This window comes from Leucopleurus acutus, assembly GCF_964270905.1.
Source record: "Leucopleurus acutus genome assembly, chromosome: 11".
Lineage (NCBI taxonomy): Eukaryota > Metazoa > Chordata > Mammalia > Artiodactyla > Delphinidae > Leucopleurus > Leucopleurus acutus.
In genome coordinates this window covers 82548617-82572488 of record NC_139152.1, presented here as the reverse complement: position 1 = coordinate 82572488, position 23872 = coordinate 82548617, and the positions used below count along the sequence as shown (strand labels likewise).

General features: G+C 37.9%; 1 protein-coding gene across 7 annotated transcripts in view; it reads left to right on the top strand.

The window, feature by feature from the left end:
• Positions 1-16756: 16756 nt before the first annotated feature.
• ANKS1B (ankyrin repeat and sterile alpha motif domain containing 1B) overlaps positions 16757-23872 on the top strand; it is a gene marked incomplete at both ends in the record, with an annotated part of 1174646 nt that continues 1167530 nt past the window's right edge. For all 7 annotated transcript variants that reach the window (XM_082850046.1, XM_082850043.1, XM_082850045.1 and 4 more), the window contains one exon: positions 16757-16890. In XM_082850046.1, the coding sequence (XP_082706172.1) occupies positions 16757-16890 (134 nt within the window). The remainder of the gene's footprint in view (positions 16891-23872) is intronic.

Sequence of the window (23872 nt, the reverse complement as noted above, 5' to 3'; positions counted from 1 at the left end):
CACTACCACCCACTCAGCCAAAAGTTTGGATCTTTGTTTCTCCAGTCTCCCTCAACTTATCCTCATATACGTGCAATCCATCAGCTTGTCCTATTGAGTCTCTCTACACATATTTCCAATTTATCAATTGCTTACCATTTTTATTTACACTTCTTCCCAGTCCAAACAATATGATTTCTTACCTTCAATAGCCTCTCAGTTTCCATCCTTGCCCTGCCTCCCATCTGCTGTTTTAAAGAGCAACCAGAATGATCTTCTTAAAATAGAATGCAGATATGTCATTCCTCTACTTAAAATATATCACCGATTTTCAATATACTTAAAATAAAACTCCAAATCCCTAACATGGCTCATGAGACTCAGCACAATCTGACTCCTGCCTCATCTAACTTGTGTTTATCTCCAGCCTTAAAGAAATGTTCCCATGTTGTTCCTTCTGTCTGTAATGCTCTTCTCCCTATTCTTCACCTGTCTAAACATTGTTTTCAGGTAGCAGCTGAAATGTCATTTAAGCCTTTGGTTTTTAATATAATTTGCAGAGATACTTATCAAAAACAAGTAATTAGACTTAACTTTGTTTCACTTGATTACCAGCTCTTTCATAACATGATTTCCCCTTTTTGAGTTGCTTTGATTCTTCTTTCAGTCATCTGCAATATTTTCAAGAAAAAATTTCAGGACAGGTATATGGGTAGTATACTTTTTCGAAGTATTTTTATGTCTGAGAATATGTCCTCATAAAAACTCATAGTTTAGTGGGTTGGGTTTTTTTAAATTTTTATTTTTGGCTGCGTTGGGTCTTCGTTGCTGTACGTGGGCTTTCTCTAGTTGTGGTGAGTGGGAACTACTCTTTGTTGCGGTGCATGGGCTTCTCATTGCGGTGGCTTCTCTTGTTGCGGAGCACGGGCTCTAGGCGTGCAGGCTTCAGTAGTAGTGGCTCACGGGCTCTAGAGCGCAGGCTCAGTAGCTGTGGCTTAGTTGCTCCGCGGCATGTGGGATCTTCCAGGACCAGGGCTTGAACCCATGTCTGCTGCATTGATAGGTGGATTCTTAACCACTGTGCCACCAGGGAAGCCTTTTAGTGCCTTTTAGTGGGTTTTTTATTTTGGGGTTACAATATTTTCTCCCTCTCATGAAAGAGGCACTGTTCGTTGCCTACCCAATAGCCATTTCCCCTTCTTCCTTATTAAGAGAACTCTGGTTTTGTTTGGGTAATCTATAGTTCTCCACTCCGTCACGCACTATACTAACTAAGCCAACTGCATTGCCCTTATAAGTGATTGGTTTAGGAAAGGGTGTGTGACACAACACTAACCAGTGAGATTGTTCTTCTGCTTGATGTTGTCATGTCTACATGTAATGCCTGGAACTTCAGGACCACCTTATGAACAAGAGGATGATTAACTCAGGGCAAGACTGATCCCCTGAGCTTGGCAAAGAATGATGGAAAGAACTTAGATCCTTAAACTACTAAAATAACCAATCTCAGAGCCAGTTTAGAAATTCTTATGTGAGATAATAAATCTGCTTTATTGTTTATATTAGTTGTGTTGTGTTTTCTATTTCTTGGAACTAAAAATTTCCTGGTACATAACTTTAACTCTATATGTTATTCCATTGCTTCTTCAAGGAAATATGAGGTCAGCATGATTCTTGTTCCTTGAAATATAACTTGTTTTGTTGACTGATTACTAGAAATACTTTTTAAAAATATTTATTTATTTGGTTGTGCCAGGTCTTTGTTGCAGCTTGCCGCCTCCTTAGTTGTGGCATGTGAACTCTTAGTTGCAGCCTGCATGTGGGATCTAGTTCCCTGACCAGGGATCGAACCCGGGCCCCCTGCATTGGGAGGGCAGAGTAGTCCTATTCACTGCACCACCAGGGAAGTCCTGCTAGCAATATTTTTTAAAATATCTAAAATTTTAAAATGTCCCGACAGCATGTATAGACGTTGGTCTCTATTTTTCTTGGCCCTTGGCATTTTAACTTGGCAGATTCAATTCTAACACTGAAAGTTTTCTTCAGTTATTTCAATAATTCTTGCTTCTTTTCCTGATCCTTCTGCTGATTTTGCTTTAAATTTATGGCCACCGAACACTCCTAAGCCATCAGGGCTGCCTTCTAATCCCTCTGTATTCACAGGTCTACTCTTCAACTATTTTATGCTTCCCTCGTCTTTCCACAAACCTCCAACACTCCTTCTCCTCTCCTTCCACTCAAGCCCATGGCTTTGATTATTATTTCACTGTGAAGATGAAAATAAAAGAGAATTTCTACAGTTGTTGGTCTTCTCTGTCCATACTCACTTCCTAGGTGATCTCTTCCAGTCTCATGGATTTAAATACCACAAATGCACTGACTAGTCCCAGATTCATATAACTAGCCTTAACTCTTCCCTGGACTCCAAACTCATATATTCAACTTCTGGGTATTTCTTAGTCTATACTTGGCGTCACTAGGCTTACCATGCACAGAGAAGGAGACATCAATTTTGATAATTTGAGATTAGTACCTTTCATCAAGATTTTCTATTTTTTAAGTGTAGAATTACATGTGATATTTTAAAAATAATTTTGTTTGGATGCCATTAGTTTTTACTTCATTTATTTTCTTTCTTCCTATTGTATGATTTCTCAGAGAAAGGTTTGAGGTTGTTTTACTTTAAAAAAGATATTTACTAGTCACAGTCATTCAGGATCTATGTTAGCCATTTTCAGGTGTGTAATTTAATAATTTTGGTGAAAAAAATCATTTTTTCTTCTAGTGATCATTTGAAAAGATGTTGATAAAATATATGCTTTATCTCTTCTATAATTTTACCAGCTTTCAGTATCATGCTTATTAGCCTTTAGCTTCTGCAATCTATTTTTTTATGTTTTGAAAATGGAAACCTCTGTACATCTTCAGTCTTGTGGCAAGTCTTGTGTTCTTCTCCATTTCTCAAAATTACTGACAATGATTCTGTCATTACATCACCTAGTACTATGTTTTATACCCATGGATGTAATTCATCCCTGGCTGAAGACTTTAACCAGTTTAAAGGAACTATGTGTATTCTTACTATGCTTCAATTGTCTCATAATCATGTTTATTTAACCCTCTTAAATTTGAAATATTTTCTTAATGAATATAAGCAGCACAGTAGTTAATAATAGTTTACTGCCTCAGACAACAGGCTTTTCCATCTATTTTTTCCACATCCAGTAAAAATATCCAAAATGATCTAATTATCATTTTTGTTTTAAACTGTAGTAAAGAATACATTTTAAAGAAAGATTAATCATCCTTTTTTGCCTATTATTGTATTTAAATTTAGATAAATTGTATGTTTCAATGGAAGTTATCAAACATGGTTATTTTTCTCTAAACATTATCCCATTCTTCAAGATTAAAAATGAAAGAATTCATAAGGATAGACATATAGATCAATGAAACAGAACTGAGAATCCAGATATGGACTCACACTTATGTGGTCAATTGATTTTCAGTAGAGGTATCAAAGAAAGTCAATTGGAAAAGAATAGGCTTTTCAAGAAATGTTTTTGGAATAACTGTATATCCACATGGAAAAGAAATAAACTTTGATCTTTCTTCAAACCATACACCAATATTAATTCAAAATAGATCACAGACCTAAATGTAAGGGCAAAAACACATACATCCTACAGAACAAAGCATAGGAGAAAACCCTTCATGACCTTGGGACAACACACAAATAGCATGAACCATAAATTTAAAAAATGTAAGTAGACTTCAAAAAAATTAAAATCTTTTGCTTGTTAAAATCATTAAGAAAATGAAAAGACAAACTACAGCTTGGGAAAAAATATTTGTAAAGCATATATCTGACAAAAGACTTGTGTCCACATCTAATTAAGAATTTTTACAACTCAATAATGATATAAATAGCTCAGTTTTAAGAAACAGGAAAAAGATCTGTATAGGTACTTAACAAAAAAAGATGCTCAACTTGATTGGTCATTAGGGAAATGCAAATTATAACCACAGTAAGATACTCCTATACACATGTTAGAATTTCTTAATTTAAAAAGACTGAAACATCAAGTGTTGGCGAAGATATGGTACAACTGGAACTCTCATACATTGCTAGTGGAATTACAAAGTGGTGCAGGTACTGGAAAACAGTTTGTCAGTGTCTTAAAAATTGAAATGTACACCTACTACATGACCCAGCAATTCTACTCCTACGGGTTTACCTAAATGAAGTGAAAATATATGTCCATACAAAGATTTGTACCCAAATGTTCATAGCATCATTATTCATAATAACGAAACAATAGAAACAACTCAAATATCTAGCAGCTAGTCCATGTATAAACAAAATGTGGCATATACATTCAACAGAATACAACTGCAAGGAAAGCAGAATAAACTACTGATATACAGAACAATGTAGAAGTATCTCAAAAACATAATGATAAGTAAAAAAATGAATGACACAAAACACATATGAAATATGAACATGGGGCTTCCCTGGTGGCACAGTGGTTGAGAGTCCGGCTGCCGATGCAGGGGACGTGGGTTCGTGCCCCGGTCTGGGAAGATCCCACATGCCGCGGAGCGGCTACGCCCGTGAGCCATGGCCGCTGAGCCGCCATGGCCGCTGAGCCTCCGCGTCCGGAGCCTGTGCTCCACAACGGGAGAAGCCACAACCGTGAGAGGCCCGCATACCGCAAAAAAAAAAAAAAAAAAAAAGAAAGAAATATGAACGTGAAGTTCTGGAAAAAGCAAAAACGTAACAGCAGAAAGCAGATCAGTGCTTGCCTTGTGGCTGGGGGTGAGGCACAGCTTGACCACAAAAGGGCATAAGGGAATTGGAGGGTTGATTAAAGTGTTCTAAAACTTATTTCTGGTTGTGGTTGCACAACTCTATACACTCACTAAAACCATAGTACTTTACACTTAAAATGGGTGAATTTTATGTTATATAAATATGCTTCAAAATGATCTTAAACGTGTATACATTAAACCTTAAGGGGGGTTCTCTTAAAAAAAAAGGATTGCTATGCAGCAAATAACTTGTTGCTGATAAGCATCAATTAAAAATGCCTAACAGGGCTTCCCTGGTGGCGCAGTGGTTGGGAGTCCGCCTGCCGATGCAGGGGACGCGGGTTCGTGCCCCGGTCCGGGAGGATCTCACATGCCGAGGAGCGGCAGGGCCTGCGCGTACGGAGCCTGTGCTCGGCAGCAGGAGAGGCCACAACAGTGAGAGGCCCACGTACCGCAAAAAAAAAAAAAAAAAAAGCCTCACAATACATATTCTACAAAACATAATTATCTCTGTGCAGTACAGTTTTAATAAAAATCTTAATCGTATTGTAAATAATTTGATACCTATCATGATTTGAGTAACAGACAATGAATTGTGGGATTATGAATTTAATATAATAGTAAAGTTTCCAGTAAAAGTCATTTATTTGGAGTTTAGTTGTCTCTTTATCTCATATGTCTATAACAAATTCAGGAATGTGTAAGTAATCAAAAATGTATTTGTACAGCTAATTTTGAGATCACAATGTCTATACTTTAAAATTACAGATATATTTTTAAGGGAAATGTTGGTTAAATCACCCGAAAAATATAGTACATTATTTGCCAAAATTAATAGAATAATTTACACATGGAATAAAAATGTATAAATGAATAAATCTATAGTTATTTATTACTTTCATCATCTTTGGCTCCTCTACCTAGCTTCATCTACTATTAGAAGAAGAATACATTTTTTAATTTACTTCTTGTTCTGGACCAAAACTTCTCTATGTCCTTCCATGTCTCTACAAATGACCCAATTTCGTTCCTTTTTATGGCTGAGTAATATTCCATTGTATATATGTACACATCTTCTTTATTCATTCCTCTGTTGATGGACATTTAGGTTGCTTCCATGTCCTGGCTATTGTAAATAGTGCTGCTATGAACACTGCGGTGCATGTGTCTTTTGGAATTATGGTTTTCTCTCGGTATATGCTCAGTAGTGGGATTACTGGGTCATATGGTAGTTCTATTTTTAGTTTTTTAGGGAACCTCCATACTGTTTTCCATAGTGGCTGTATCAATTTACATTCCCACCAATAGTACATGAGGGTTCCCTTTTCTCCCCACCCTCTCCAGCATTTATTACACGTGGAATCTAGAAAAATGGTATAGATGATCTTATTCGCAAAGCAGAAATAGAGATACAGACATAGAGAACAAATGTATGGATACCAAGGGGGGAATGGGGGATTGGGAGGAATTGGGAAATTGGGATTAACACATATACACTGTTGATACTATGTATAAAATAGATAACTAATGAGAACATACTGTATAATAACAGGGAGCCCTTCTTAATGCACTGTGGTGACCTAAATGGGAAGGAAATCCAAAAAAGAGAGGATATATGTATATGTATAGCTGATTCATTTTGCTGTACAGTAGAAACTAACACAACATTGTAAAGCAACTATTCTCCAATAAAAATTATTTAAAAAAAGAATTAGGAGGAATATAGGAAAATGGGAAGATGAAATACTACACCTCTTTAGTCCTATAAGATGGCACCTCTGCTAGATCTCTACTCCAAAACAGTAGTGGACATTCATTGGACAATTTACTTGCAGGTATATAGGCAAGAATTATTCTGCATTGCTATCAGTTATCTAGAACTTACAGAGTTCTGAAATAGCTTAAGGCAACAAAAGGCACAGAACCTCCACATAATCGGAATCACATAACCCAGAAGAGTGTGCTCTAAACAGTGCAAAGTTCTCCATTAAAGCACATTCCCCCCTCTACAATCCTAAGAAGGGGCTATTTACCCAGATGAGCAAAGATTTTGTTCAGATAAATTCATTTTAAGGAAGTTCCTGAAGGAAACAGTGAAATTATTTATTGGTTCATAGAATTGTCTTCCTGGGAAAGAATTTCCTGGAGTAAATTTAAAAGTCATGTTGACACAGGTGACCTCAGTTATCAGTACCAGTATTTAAGCTGTATGGGTGTGGGTGGTCTCAATTTTCTATCCCAGGATGGGGGTGAGGTGAGGAACCCTGTTATCCTTAATTCTCCCTCTCTTCATATTTGAAATGCCTCATCCTTCTCTTAAGGGCCTAAGATTTTGGAAGCCAAAAGCCAGGAAGAGAACTTGAGGTTATTTACCAGGTACCTCCTTTGAGAAATGGAAAACTTTATTTATTTATTTATTTATTTATTTGTTTATCGTGGGAGATGGGTTGCTGAAGGTGAGGAACAAAGGGAAAAGGGAATGGGAGAGGAGGATTTTTTGTTTGTTCTATCTTACCACATTCTAACAAGTATAAAGTGATGTATATCTAGAGAAGAAGGTTATACAGTGGAGTGAGTTTTAAATGTTTTATGTGCGGGGTGTTTTTAATGTGTTGATCTCTTTCATAGTGTTTTAAAAAATTAACTATTTTAATAATTATTATTTTAAAAATAATAATTACTAAAATAAAATTTAAAATTATTTTAATAATTATTTTAAAAATTAATTATTTTAAAAATTATTTTTAAAATTAATTAATTAATTTTTGGCTGCTTTGGGGCTTCATTGCAGTGCGCAGGCTTCTCAATGAGGAGCACAAGCTCTAGGCATGCGGGCTTCAGTAGTTGTGGCATGTGGGCTTCCATAGTTGTGGCTCACAGGCTCTAGAGCATGGGCTCAGTAGTTGTGGTGCACAGGCTTAGTTGCTCTGTGGCATGTGGGATCTTCCCGGACCAGGGCTCAAACCCATGTCCCCTGCATTGGCAGGTGGATTCTTAACCACTGTGCCACCACGGAAGCCCAGTTCATAGTGTTTTAAGAGAAGTAGTTCACTGAGTCCCTACCTACCCTAGCAGTTTGAATGTCTCAGTATTTTCTTTCCCCATCCTTCCCAAATTCCCTGGACTCTCTGGAATTTTCTCTATGCTGCTTCTATAATTATAGATACTAGAAAATAATTTCATTTTTTTCTAGACTCCAGGTGTTTACAATATTTTTCTTATCAAGTTGGGCTTCAGTAATCATCTTTGCTTATAGGTTCCTTCACCTAAAACAACATATTCCAACCAGGAAACATACAAGTGAAATACTTCTTTCAGTTCGCATATTCTGTAAATGGTTTAATTCTTTGTTCTCCTTCATTCATATTCTTAGAGCAAACTTATTTGAGTCAAGTAAATATCTGTACTTTTCTATTAGTGCATGTGATCCTGTTTATTAAATGGACACTTCATAGCTACTGAAAATCATCGTAAAACTGGGCTGCCACAGACTTCTCAGGCTCCTTCTAAGTTTCTGAACACATAGAAATTGCCACTTGTCATGGTCTTTCAGAGAAAAGAGAAGGCTAAGCCATCTGTATTTGGTTTTTGGTTTGAAGCTCTCAAAGTGTTGAAAATGAAGAAATATTGTACCATAGTTACAAAATTATAACATATTTTAAATGCTTATGTTTCACAAGAAAAAAAACAAAAAAAATGGGCTGATAGTTTTTAAGAAAAGCAATTCCATGATTGACAGAGTATTGGGGGGGGGTCCTTATCTCTCCTCTTTCCTGTTTAGACTAGGTCCCTGCAAAAGTACTGAGAGTTTCATATACTTTTATGTATGAATTATAGTAATAATGCATTTATTGATGTAGTATTGATTATTGATGTATTTATTAATACTACCACAGTATTTTTCTAATTTTACTGTTTTTCTACATGCGTAGGAAACACATGCATACACATACATGTTTATACACATTTTGGATTTCTACGTCAAGCTATGAAACTTAAAAGTTTGACTCTAGTTTAGAAACAAAGCCTTGAGTAAAATTAACTCCAATTACTAGGATGTTTAAAATACTCAGATCTCCCCCAAAGAGAAAATTTTTATGATCCTCATAAACAATATGATCACATGGATACTGAAGGGAAGTAATTTCTCCCTGATTACTGTTGACTCTCAAAGGCGGTGAAGGAATTAACTCAAACATTTTGGATTACTTTATTACAGAATTGTAGTTGTGTATCCCTATAGGAAGTACAGATTTCTTATTTAAAATTTACCTTCAACATCAAATGTTTCTGGATAACATTACATTAGATATGGATACTATAAAAATTGTACTAAATAATAATATAAAATGGATATTTAAAAAATTACTTGTTTAGATTTAACTGGCATTTATCGCATATCTACTAAGAGTCAAATGCCTTCACTTTTTAAATCTCATTTAATCTGATCCACAAAACATCCATCAACCCTCTTATGGACTGTATTGTGTCCCCTCTAAATTCATACATTGAGGTCCTAACCCCCAGTACCTCAGAATGTGATTGTATTTGGAGGTATGGTCTTTAAAGAAGTAGTTAAGTTAAAATGAGGTTATTAGAATGGGCCTTAATCCAATAAGACTGGTGTCTTTATAAGAAGAGATTAGGACATATGCACATAGAGGGAAGACTATGTGAAGCATAGGGAGAAGGTGGCCATCTATAAGCCAAAGAAAGATGCCTCAAAAGAAATCAACCCTGCCTTCACCTTGAAGACACTGGTCTCCAGAATTGTGAAGAAATAAATTTCTGTTGTTTAAGCCACCCAGTCTGTGGTACTTTGTTATGGCAGCCATAGCAAACTAATAAACTTGTAAAGGTATGTATTACACTTGTCTATGGACTGATGGCTCTAGAAGTTTTCTAAGCTAAGAAGAGGTCACACCAGGATTGAAACCCAGATCTTCTGACCACAGTTCTAGGTATATGTGTGTGTGTTTAAATTACAAAACCGTAATTTGTGGTATAACAGAAAAAGTGCTTTGGAAAGCATTTAGGTACCAATGTAGAAGAAGACACATTTAGTCAGATAATGTTAGCTACAGAGTCCAGGAAAATCTCACAATTATTCCCCTTCTGTTCTTGGCTGAAAATCCAGCCCAGCTTGGTCCCCCAGTTGGCAGGCTTGGACCTCAGCTGGGTAATAGCAAGAAGATGGTCCATGAATATGGAAGGTGGGAGGACTTTGGATTGTGGTAAATAAATAGAGAATTAGTTGCACATGTTTCTTTGTTAGTGTAATAGAATTAAAAAGCATATGTATGCTGGACGATTATAGTTAGAATTAACTATTCATTTTGTCTCATTCAGCTTAGCTTTATTTTCAAGTTGTTTCATGCAGCTAACTCCCATTCTTATTCATTGATCCATAAAGTATACATAGACATTAAAAAACATACAAGCCATGGTTTATTTATTTTGGTTTTTTTTTTCATATGAAGAAAGAGGGAAGCTCCTTTGAAGTGGGCAAATATCATCAATTAAAAAAGGAATCAGAAGAACTTCCCTGACGGTTCAGTGGTTAAGACTTCGCCTTCCAATGCAGGTGGTGTAGGTTCAATCCCTGGTGGGGGAGCTAAGATCCCACGTGCCTCACAGCCTAAAAACCAAAGCATAAAAAAACCCAGAAGCAATATTGTAACAAATTCAATAAAGACTTTAAAAAAAAAATGGGAAAAGAACTCCTATTAAAAAAAAAAAGAATCAGAGAATATATGCAAGTGAAAAAACAACTTCATTTTTAGAAAAAGCATTTGTATAATACTTTATATAATTTTGAAATTAAGAACATTCAATAACAATAATACACTTAAATTCCATAAACAATACAAACATGATTGGGAGATGTGAGTGAATTATTACAAGATAGGAGCAGAGGTAAAAGAAAAGATGGCAGGAGGTAACATAGGGATTTAGTTCTGAGAGTATAATTCCCAACTGCCTTCTAAAGAGCAAAGTGTACAGATTTCCAAACAGTGTTCTTCATGGAACGCTCTTTTTCCACCTCCTGCTTCCCTTTGCCATATATCTCTCAAGTCTCAGTTTAAGCATCTCCTCTGGAGACAAGTCTTCTGCTCATCTAAAGAAAGGATCTTTCTTGAGATATGAGAGAGTTAGAGATGATTTGCTGATGGGAAGCATTCCTTTCTGCCCAGACTGGGCATATTTGGCTGCCTGAGGGGATAATTTGATTCCAGGCTCCTGCCCTCCTCTCCTCTCTAAACAATCAGGCCAAGCAAAGTAGTATCCGCCAAAAGGGCTTTAGAATAAGTCACTCCTAAATCTGTAGGCTTATGGCTCATGGACCAAAACCTACCCATGGCCTATATGGCCAGTAAACTAAGAATGTTTTTTTTCATTTTTATTTATTTTTTTCTTTTCTTTATTTTTTCTTTTATTTATTTTGGCTGCGTTGGGTTTTCCTTGCTGCACGGGCTTTCTCTGGTTGCGGCGAGCAGGGGATACCCTTCGTTGCAGTGCGCGGGCTTCTCACTGCGGTGGCTTCTCTCTTGTTGCAGAGCATGGGCTGTAGGCACGCAGGCTCCAGTAGTTGCAGCGTGTGGGCTCAGTAGTTGTGGTGCATGGGCTTAGCTGCTCCGCGGCATGTGGGATCTTCCCACACCAGGGATTGAACCCGTGCCTCCTGCATTGGCAGGAGAATTCTTAACCACTGTGCCACCAGGGAAGTCCCTGCATCTTTAAATGGCTTAAAAAAAGTCAAAAGAAGAATATTTTGTGACACGTGGAAATTATACAAAATTCAAATTTAAGTATACATAAATAAAGTTTTATTGGTTCACAGCCACACTCTGTTTTGAATATTGCCTATGGCTACTTTCATGCCACAATGGCGAGTTGAGTAGTGTGATAGAGACTGTGTGGCCCACAAAGCTGAAGATATTTACTCTCTGGCCCTTTAATGAAAAAGTGTGTCACCCATGTGTAGGAGAAAGACAGAAGTAGAGGATGGGTTGTAAGAAGGAGGTATTAGCCCTTGAGAAACATGAGATGAGATTCCAAAAGTGCATATTACATTCTTTGTGTCTTCTTAGTCACCCCTCTAGATATTGTGTAATAGGTTTATCAGGATGCTAGCTCTTTTCCTCAATGGAAAATAAATAGAGATGGTAAAAATTATTTATTTTTTGGCATTTCAGGGGTTTCTCTCTGTGAGAAATAGTTTGGAGACAAGACTACATTTTTCAGTGGGCTGTGTACTGGGTCACCTGTGGGGCACACAGGTTTTCAAAGGTAGTAGCACATAGGCAGGGGGGCTCTGAGAGAGGAGGAAGTTAATGATAGAATCAGCAGGATGGTGGTGGAATGTTGTTCAGTGTGATGTGATGGTCTTGGGGGAAACCCTTATTTTTCCACATCTAATTTCCCTAGGGGGGAAGAAACTTCTGCTCCTTTTTCCAAGAGGGAATTGTACTATAGCAAACACTTTTGCTTTCTTTCCCTACTTGCTTCCGTTGGAATCACTTTACCAGTGGGTGGGAAAACTTTCCTTTAAAACAAGATACAGGTTCAATGCTGGCTTGCTTTCTCTCTTGCAATGCCTGTCTCATGGATCACTAAGAAGGGCAGTGGGCTTTCTTCTGCTACCTAACAAGATGGTGGGCATACTTGGGCATCAGTACCTGTCTCAGGGTGCTTTCCAAAGGCAGCCCTAGAAACCGATCATTCTCTCTGATCTTCTGATTCCATTTGTGAGACATGCTTTAGGCTGGCTGGCTATATGAATTTTCAGATCTAACTTTCTCCACAGACAGGTCTCAGGATGCACATTTACAGAGAGGAAGTTCCTAGTCTCATTTTCAGTCTAGTTTTAATATGGATCCCTGCACTTTGTGGGATATTAGATACTTACCTCATCCAGGTAATAAAGATGACACTCTAATGAGATGCTCATTTGGTTCCTTGTGTCTATTCTCAGTCGGTTAGAACCTGGAGAAGATGGGTGATTGACATTCGATGGCCTTCAACATTCATGACCATAAATTCAGAAAGACTGCAAACATGATGATATGCTTGGTGTCTGGGTTTCCTCAGGAAGACGATGAAGGGCAAAGTTTGTGCCATGTAGGCATAAGGAGACAAACTTAAATGGAATGCAGAAAGCAAGAACTTGGTGTTCTATTCAGATGCCTAATATCTTCATAGTATTCTGTAACCTGGAGCTGCTAACTTCTGTCCCACAGCCTATCACAGTCCCAGTTATGCAGAGTAACTGTAGAGCTCAAGATGGAGAAAGCAGATATTTTCCAAATCCACTCCCTAAATCACAGAGTTATCCTATCTTAGCTCAGCTGATAACTTGATGCTATAAGACATCATCTTCTCCTCTTCCTCACTGCAAACAGACCTTGGTATGCAGTTCTAAGATTGATCTTGATTCATGTTCCTTTACTTTATGTTTCCAAAGGCTTCTTATACTTGCTTTGTCTTTTACTTTATCTCCCTTTTCTAGTCTCAACCCTAGTCCCTTCTTTTATTAGTCAACCCCAAGAGGAGTGACTTGCAATAATTCTCAACTTGCTTAAAAGTATACAGAATTACATCTGTGTATATCAGACTTTAGAGTAAGGGATTCGGAGCTTCTGCAGGAATTATAATATCTAGTATATATATAGATAATATTATGCTATTATGTAACAGGAACAATACTAGATTCTTTACTTTGTCTCATTTAAGCCTGACTGGTTTGTATGTGTGTATAAAACATATATACAATAATATCTAACAATATGTAATAAACATGCATAATGATATATATATATATACACAGTATATACAACATGTGTATATATACACAATATGTTATATATAAAAATAAATAAAAAGAGAAAAAATAGTATTGTTCCTGGTACATATATACATTTACTATAATTAATACTGTCCATTGAGAATAGCAAAGATAGATTTTGATGAATAAAAAAGGTTCAATTAGAAAAATGTGGAGACTAAATATATTTTTATTTTTGTTATTAAAACAGAATAGAAATTGATCTCAAATTTATCCCCATACTTGATTTCTAGCTTCAATTATGCATATAACTTAATGGACTAAGACCATATTTCATCATAGGCATACAATATAAGGCCAGTGGAGAGCATCAGACATAACTTCATTTTACATACGTGCCAACTGAGATCTAGCCTGTGCAATTGGTTCCCAAGATTTTCTGGCTCTTTCCACTACACACAGATGCAAAATACCTTGATGAAATCTGGATGTTTAAAAAAATCTGAATTTTTTTTTTGGCCTCTCCAGATTTTTGGAAAAATGTTTTCACTTTTAATTTGCATGTTAGTTCCCATGCAGTCAAGCCTTTGTCCTCTTTAACAAGAAACTATGATGTAACTACAAACAAAGAGTTTGAAGTTGAAAACTGGCTTGGAGTATCATATACCACTAGAGTACCTGGAACTGTGGAACTGATTCTTGGAATAAATCATTACTAATGGTTTCCCATTGGGGGTTGACCCTTCTGATCACTAACTCAGCCATGATGAAACGTTGCTTCTCAAAATTGTGGGTTCTTTTTAGCTCTGACCAACTGAATACTTATAGTATATTCTGGGATACATGTGTTTTGCTTAGGTGGCAACATTAGGAAAGTGGAAAAAGGATTTCTGTGTGCCATTTTCAAAATGAAATTAATGGCTCCTTACCTCTTGTTTCTTTAACTGGTCTGCTAGTCCCAGAATATCAGGGATCATATTATTATCATATATAATATCATCTTATTATTAAAACAGATTCAAAAACAAAAACAAAACAAAACCCCACTAGCTCAAAATCTACTTCCTTCAGGAAACCTCCCATAAGCAACCATAATATACCTAACACTTTGAACCATTCAAATAAAATCTCAGAATACTAAATTTCATTAAAAAATTTTAACATATACATTTGTTGTTACTTATCTCTGAATGTCTTTTAAGTTTTCTCCAGTTATTTACTTAAAATTTCCACCTATAGCAGGCAGTCATGGATTTGAGTCTTGGCTCACTTTCTAGCTCCATGATTTTGGGCTAATCAGCGTGGTCATCTGTAAAATAAGGATAAAAATGGTACCCATCTCATGGGATTGTTATGAAGGCTGAGATAACATGAAAAAAACTTAGCATAGTACCTGGTACCTAGTAACCGCTCATCAAATGTCTGTGATGATTATTGTCTGTCCATTTTATTTTTTCATGGGGGCAGTAAGGTATATGGGGAAGAGCATGGGCTAGCAGTGAGTCAGTTTTGTGGTCCAGTTCTGTCAGCCACTTACTATGTGCAGCATCTTGAGAAATTTAATTAACCCTTTGACCCACTATTTCCTCATTACCAAAATGGATATATGGTAGTAATATCCAGTTCACTGAACTGTTGTGAGGAAAGTGCCCATTATGTCCCTTTCCTCCCAACTGATTACCAACAAGTTAACATTTATGAAGTCTATTCCAAGGGCAAGGCAACGCACAGGGTGTCACAGGAAGTTTCAAAAGAAAATAAATGCGTGTTCTCCATCGCGGGCAAGGAGAGCCGCTAACAAAATCAAGCCAACCATGCACAATGAATTGCTGATGAATATGCAAATTAAAGTGGGTGTCTAATCCATGCTCATTTATATTTTTTCCCAGTGTGAATGTGTTAGAATTTTCAATGAGAGCCTTTTTCCTGGTATTTTCACAAGTCAGCAGATCCTCAAAACCCAACTGAAATAGAGGACTGATGAAAGACCTCAGAAAAACTGGAACAGTCACAAACCATTCCAGTGGCCAGTGTCACAGAAACTAGAATAAAACAAACCTCTTCTTTCTAAGCAAGGGCAGGTCTCAGTCGTCTCTGGAGGTAAACGGAAGGACGAAAACCGGTCCAGTCACCCGGACACCGACATAAGCGGTGGCAGAGGGCTCCTTCCCAGCATCACCAGCCTCCCATCCCGGACATGGAGGATTTTCCTCAGCGTCGTGACTGACCCGAGGCGTGGCGCCGGCGCCCGCCCGGCTGAGGAGTCGCAGCGGCCCGGAGAACTCCAGTCCTCACACGGTTAAATCTCTCCCAAGGAGACTGGAAGAGGGAGGGTCCCCGCCCACGAAAACCAGGAGAATCTCGTCCCGGCGCCCCGCCCCCATCTCCCCCCCCCCCCCCAACTCTGGACGGACTCACTGGCCGCACCTGCCCGCGCGCACACGCCCCCCGCACGCCGGCCGCCCTGGGCGCCAGGCCTCAGAGCTGCCGCCGCCGCAGCCGACGGACCTGGGCGTCCGCCCTCCCTATCCCATCCCCGAGCCACCTCCGCCATCGCCGCCCTCGGCAAGCGCCCGCCGCGGCTCGTCCTCACCGCCCGGCCTCGGCGCGGGCCGCGGCCGCTAGAGCCACAGCCGCCGCGCTCCTCTCCGCCGCGGGCCGCGGACGCCGCCGCCTTAACCGCCGAGCGGGCCGGGCGCGAAAGCTGAGGAGAACCCGGGCCGGGGCGCGAGGGCGCGCGGGCCGCCGCCGCCGCCGCCGCGGGCGTTCGCGGGGCTCGGGCTCAGGCGAGGACGGTCTCCGTCTCCTCCTCCGACCTCCTCACTCCTCACCATCCTCCTCCCGCTCCTCAAAAGCACCCCCGGTCCCCACCCCCTCACGCCCCACCCGCGGGAACCAGGCCTCGGGAATTCAGGGGAGTGGCTGTGAGGGCGCGTCGCGGCTCCCAGCTCGGCCAGACCCTCTTCCAAGACATGGTCTGATTCTCATTGTGAAAGCTGCGCCCCGAAGAGGAGCGGAGAGTGGTGTCCCCGGCTGGGCGCTGCACGCATCTCCCGGTGCTGAAGCTCTGGCATTATCTTAGGGTGGGGCGGGGAGGGCCCTGGATTTGGGGCCAGTGGGGGTGGGCGGGGAGGAAGACCCGAAGGGGAAAGGACTCTGTGAGGGAGTCGGTGAGAGACTATGGGGAAGGACCAGGAGCTGTTGGAAGCTGCTCGCACTGGAAATGTGGCTCTGGTGGAGAAACTCCTGTCTGGCAGGAAAGGAGGGATCCTGGGCGGTGGATCCGGACCCCTGCCCCTGTCTAATCTGCTAAGGTAAGGACTGGAGCCGGCTCCGGGTCTGCACACCTCGTTGTGCATCGTGATGGTTACGTCCTGCGCCTCATGGTTATTGCACCTGGTGGCTGCCAGCGATTCATTCTTAAATTAGGTAGGAAAACAGAATGTGTGTATGGAGAGGAGGCATGAACCTCCCAGTCAGATTGATGCCTTAGATTCTTTGAGTAATTTTAAGATAGCCTTCCATCAATGCGTCGGTAGCTACTTTTCTCTGAGCTGTGGTGCAGAACTTACACATGTACTAGTGTTGCTGGAAGAATTTCTGCGTTTCACCCTCTTTACATCAGTGTTTATTATATATTTTCTGCTTCGAACCCGGCCTTTTTTTTTTGTCTACTTAAATGAAATTGGCAAAGAAGTATTGCGTGCGTGCAATTATCCTGCAAAAGCCACAGCCTTTGGTTGCTGCTACCCTTCCCTTGCAGAAGGCATTTACTGTGCTGTGGGATATGATCCCACAAAATGAAGAAAGTGAACCTTCTGATGAGATGTCATCAGTACAGGGTGTGTGTAAAACTTGATGAGGCAGGTTAGGCAGCCCCAGCAGTACTTTCAGCCACCTGGACATGGCTGAGTGAAACTTGGTTATTATATCTCAGGATGAAGGATGCCAGGTCGGGATTGGGAAAGTGTATATGGAATATAGTAGAGGCCTTTTAATGGGAAGGTGTTTCAGGTGAGACTAATATTGCTTGGAGAATCTTTCTAAGATGACATTTAAAAAAATGTCAAGGTCTTTATTCAGCAGGCAGTACCTTGGAAATAGCAGTGTTGATTTGCATGTTTGAAAAAACAATTAACTTAAAAGTTGAATTGATGGGCAAATGAAATCAGTTGTGAGGGAGGAAGCCTGAAGAATATTCACTAGATAAAATTCAAGGAAAGCTATTTAGTTTTTAAAATCATGGCTATTCAGTTTACCCTGGATATTTTTGGAGGCATCAATCATCATTCATATCTTTACCCTAAAACATCTCTTAGACAGCTCAGCTGTACTTTAAAAAATTTTATAAGCTCAAGTGATTTTCTTGGTTTTTAAAAACTGTTTCTTGCTACTCTTGACAGGTGCTTAATACAAACTTTTGGGTGATGACATTGTGTTCTTTACACAAGTTTTCATATGTTGTGGTGGTCAGATAAAGCAGTTATTTACAGTCCTGGCCAATAGGGTAAATGAGAATATTTCTATTACAGTGTAATGACTTTAGTTGGAAAATAGTTGATAGGATTTTAGAAAACTCCAAGTGATCATCTATACTTGTTGACAGTGACATTTTATTGGAATGACAGTTCACTTCAGAACAATGAATATTTATGGGACATTTTTTCCATTAAGTCTTAGAAGTGATGACTCTTGGGTGTACTCCCTTGTTGAGTAATTTTCACTTTCAATCAGAAGTAGATGGCACTTTTCATTTTTTCTACATCCTGTAGAACCTTGACTCATTTTATTATCTGGACTGTTGCCATGTCACTGTTTTAATTTTTCAAAATAGCTCAGCTTTCTGTAACTCCATCAGGGATTTTGAATCTAATAATGCCAGCCCTTCCAGATTGCTCTCTTTAGGAGATATGAGGGAAAGGAGATGTAAGGTGAAGGACTGAGTTTGGATGTCATTGCTGTTGTGAGTATGTATGTCTTCTACAAAGACTGGCCAAAGAGCTAAATCACATCCTCCAAAAAAATTTTACAAGTATCAAATTGAAATATGTTTTTAAAACATGTACTTCAAATTTCTTTGTATATTTCTCATTTGGCTCTATACTTTGGACAAAGAATAGAGTATCATTTATCATTTCTAATTTTACTGATGATACAAATAAGGGTCAAAAGAAAGTTAAGTACTTCTGGTTTTCAACTGTGGCACGTAAAGGGCTTAGAAGTCATAACAAAAAATCACAATTAGACAATGTGTAATATTTCAGATTATAGCTCTAGTAATTGCCCATAGTCACAGGTAGTGTATACAGAAGCAGTTTATTTGGCTATAGTTTTAAATTGCAGGTAAAATAAGTATGTTTGCCAGTGGGCCATATCAGTGATAAAAATAATTATGGCTAGAAACCTGTATCCTGAAAGAGGTTTCTAAAAATAATCAATTTCTTTGGAAAAACACTAAAGAATTCTTTGAGAACAGTGAGAATTTTGGTTAATTTCATTGAGCTAAATGGTGTTTTAAAAAGCTTATCTTTGTGATAGAACTTAAAGGTAAACATCTTTTAAATACCTTCTCAGTTGTGCCATTTAAAAAAAAGAATAGATGTCAAATTTTAGGAATAGAATAGCAACTATTTAATGTTGGTAAACATAAATAAAACACCAAAATTTTGACCCCAATGTACTTCTTGAATGAGAGGTTTTCTCTTTTGCTGGTTTTGTCAGAGGTAGCAATAGTAGCTCTACAATGAGAACGCACATAGAAAACAAAACAAAACAAAACAAAAAACCTAAAAAAAGTGTGTTCATTAGAGTAGTTTGAACCAAGCTGTAAAACATCAAAATCAAAACCAATAACCTTTAAACTTGCATTTATCTATCTCATACTGAATAAATAACTAAAACAGTGCCTTTGAAGAAAATGAGAATTGAAATTATATTCTTTTGGTGATCCTTTGCATAAAATGAAATTCCTAAGAAGGCACATTTTATTTAGTTGTCACTTTATTTCACAAATGATTGTCATCAAAAGTTTATTTACAAGATAATAGGTAATTATCCCTTTTCCTTCAAACATAATGGCACTTCAAAATTTTAAACTATTTTGGAATGAATTGTGGAATAGGTTTGGTACTCCCCTGCCCTACTTTATTACTTGTGTTGGGTAGTAATAGGGTCGGAACCTGTGCTAAATGCGTGTGTCATCTCATTCAATTCTTGTATCAACCTTAAGATGTTGGTCCTCATTTCTTAGATGAAGGACTAAAGAGATAGGAAGATTAAGAACTTGCCTAAGGTCACATAATTAGTAATGGCAAAGATTTTAAGTTCTGTGATTCAGATTTGCCTTACTGCGTCTTAAGTCTTACTCACTGAATCTGTTTTATTTGCAAAAGTTTAAGGTACATGGCCAGTTAGATAGTCTAATCTGAACACTTTTTTGCTATGAATAATAATTTAATTTAAAAATCCTTAAATTTTTTTTTTTTTTGCTTAAAAAAACCCCCCAAACAACTTGTAACTGCCCTTTGAGGGATCAGTAGATAAAGACTTTTCTGAAGATGCTTTTGATCACATATTATCTACTAAGTGAGCAGTAACTGTATGATGGGGAGTCAGGTATGTTTGGGTGACACTGTGGGTTTTAGCAGTAGTAAAAATGACCTTGAATAAATATAAATATGTTTCTAAGCCTCACTGTGCTCTTCTATGAAGTGGAAATAGTAATAATACCTATCATATAGGGCTGTTGTAAGGATTAAATGAGGTATAAAGAAATTAATGCACATTGGTGTTCATCATTGTGCCGTTATTTCTCACACAGCTTTAAAGCACTTGACTTTATTTCTTCTTTTTTTTCATTTTAGAAAGCTCTAATTTATTAGTAAACCTTCCCTTCCCTTCCACTGAGCTGAAATCTTCCTTTCTTGAACTGCTGCATTTTGTTTTTAGTTTTAAATTTTGGAGCTTTCCAGAATAAATTTAATCTCAACTTCTATGTAACAAAGCTTCAAAAATTTTAAGGTCTTTATTGCCACCTCTTCCTACTTTCATTATCAAGACTAAATATCTCCATTTCCTTACCATTTTGTTGACTGTCTGTCTTAAGGCCTTAATTACTAAGGGTTTGGCTTTACATTATACTAGGAGTAAATTTCTGTAGTAAGTTTTCCATTAGAATCACAGAACCTTAAAATAGAAAGGGGCCTTTTCATCCAACTTCTTACTTAGAGAATTTACCTCTAGCATCCTTTACCAGTTATTCCAGTTCTGTTAAACCCTGCAATGGCTAGATCCATCCATTCCATTTTTGACAGCTCTAATAATTAAAAAAATTCATCTTTTATTGAGCTGAAATTCACCTCCCTGTAATTTCCAGCAGTTGGTACTAGTTTGGCTTTATGAGTCAATACAAAGTAGCCAGGGCAGTTCTTTAGCTAATATTTAGCTATATTGTTTTCTTATAAATCTATTTTTTTCCCAAGATTTTAGCAGCCTGTTGTCATGTGGCAATAGAGCATAGGTGGTAAGAACTTACATTTTTATACTTTTCACTACCCTCTTTTTCTTCTTTCATATTCTCAAATTTTTCAATGACTCTCTTCAAATGTGGTGACCAGAAATGAACAAAATGCACTAGGTGTCATTTGACCAGTGTAGAATATACTGGGATATTTGAATTAAAAAAAAAGTTATAGAACAGCATTTGTAGTATGATCCTTTTCTTTAACAAAGAATAAGTGTGTGTGAACATTTATACTGTACATTAAGAAGTCTGGAATGATAAACACCAAAATGTAAATAGTATTCTTTGTTGAATGGTGGAATTGTGGGTGATCTTTATTTATTTAGGCTTATCTGCATTTTCCAATATTCTACAGCGAACATGTATTGTGTAATGAAAACCTCTAAAGAACCTCTCTTCAGGTTGGTATAAATTTAAAAATGGCAATCTTTATGCTTGGTCTTCCTACTAACATCGAAGCCACTTAACAGAACTATTAGCCAGCTGTTTCTCTCCAATATATCTGTTTGAATATTATGAGGTATTTTATCCATTGCCTTTCTATATTCACATTATGTTCTGTTTGTCATTCCTTTGATCTACCCCTGTAGTAGTAAGTCTATAAATTCCAGGAAAATTAGGCTACTTTGTTATAGCTTGTATCTGATGGCGAACCATTGATGATGCCTAGTATTGTGCAAATTCCTTCTACTCCCTTGCTTCTAATTCTTTTGGGTCTGGATACTTAGATTCATTTAAAGCATCAGTGTCTCTTATGATCTCTGTCTTTTTGGAGCTTCAGTAATCTCCTAGCATTATTTGTTTATCCTTTCTGGTTTGAAAATGATTCTCACTAGGGATAAGAGCAAAGTAGAAGTTGGGAAGAATCAGATTCTTGGTGTTGCTAGATGTCTTAGGAAATTCTCTTGTGGTCTAAAACGATCCACAGTTTTACTTTGTGAGGGATTGAAGTTACATTAGCTGTCATAGCAGTGAACTTCTATTACTTCCCTCCTTTTTTCCAAACTTAGCTGGAAAGGACATTAGCCTTTTTCTAGGGCAAGTGTACAAGTTCACTTTTGTGTTTGTTTTCAGTTTGACCTCTCGCCACCCTCTTTCATCCTTAAAAAAATCTGAGCTCATCAGAGCTCATTAGAGTACTCAAATTGAGTTGCTTCCCTCCTTTTCTTCCTTCATATTATATGTGAAATTTCATTTTATTTACCATATCTTTCATGAGACAGCTGCAGAGCTTTTTAAAATCTCTCTTTGGCATAACTACCTTTTAATCTAAACAAGAATAATTCCCATTTAAACTGTGTTAAATTATTTCTTTTTCAGTCTAGATTAAGAATTATTTGTACTTTGATAAAGCAGTAAAACGTTTGTTAATACCTCAAATTTACTTGATTTTCTTAATGCCTCAAAGAGTCGAATACTATGTAAAGTGTATTTAGTAAATTCTTGTTGAACATAAGGAATCCAGTTCAAAAGACTCCCATGTGAAGAAGTATATCAGTAAGAACTGAGGAAAAAATAATCTTCTTGTTATCAAAGGTATATAAACCAGAGAGCTTATAAATTTTTCAGATTCAGGATTCAGTTCATGAAGTTTTTGGTGATGGATACAAGGAGGTAAGAGGCAACTTGGAAGTACTGCAATTTTCACAACTACTTGGGCAATTGTGGTTATTGGGACTCTGATATAAGGTACTCACTTCCAGGGAAACTGTATTAGTTAAATGCAATAAATCACAAATAGAGCAGTTAAACTGCATGGAAATGTTATATCTATAAAAATAGTCAAGTTGCAAGTGGGTTATCTATTTTAGATAGTAATGGTGTTTGAAGTGGTGATTGCACCATTATGTTCAGGGAGCTGTGTCTGCCAGAGTGAACAGTGCCAGCTGCATGATGGGGAGTGAGGAGAGAATTTTGGTGTTGACCTCTTTCTCAACTAAAGGGTTTTCAGCTCCCTCTTCAAAACTGTGAGGCTGATGTATAGCAGGGAATTAGGACAACCAGTTGGTGACTACTCAACCTGTCCGTTTTTACATTGCCCAATTCCTAGTGCATCTCAGTGGTTTCTTACAGCTGCAGATGAGTGAAGTATGTCTTCACTGACATGAATGCAGAAACTTACAGTATTCAGTAGTGTGCCTACTGACCTTACCAATTTAAACTCTCGGGTGACAGTAAACACAATTTGATTAGTTCAGTTGTATACTGAAATAATTTACTTAATTATGCATTTGAGGTAATTTTGGAAAATTCTTTCAAAGAGCCTATTTTAGAACATTTTCCTGAGTATTTAACTAGAAATGGAAGCTGACTCTAATTCAAATCATGGGTTAGAAAAGATTAATTTCAACCTACAGAACCTGAAGCTATTTAACATTTAATGCATTTCAGTGTGTCTTTGGTTTCCATTTTGAACATATTGCAGCATGGTTTTAATTAATTAAAATATGATGAGTTTTGGTTATTCATTATATGTTGATATGAGAGATTATCTTACATTTGAAAAAGCAGGAATTTACACAGAAGACTCATCTGTGTGCCAGTTCTTTCTCTAGTTTGTGATGACATGGTCATGTAAACCATATGGCAGCCAGAGGCACAATGCCAGTTGACAGCCCATTGCATTTTTTTGTGTAACACAGATCTAAGAACTCTTCTTAGAGTCCGATTTTCTTCTTTTGTGTCAGTAGGACAGCGGGTGAATTCTACGTTTGTGTTAAACCTGGGTGAGGCTTGCAAGTGTGTGGTTTTTTGAGGGTGAATCAAAATATATG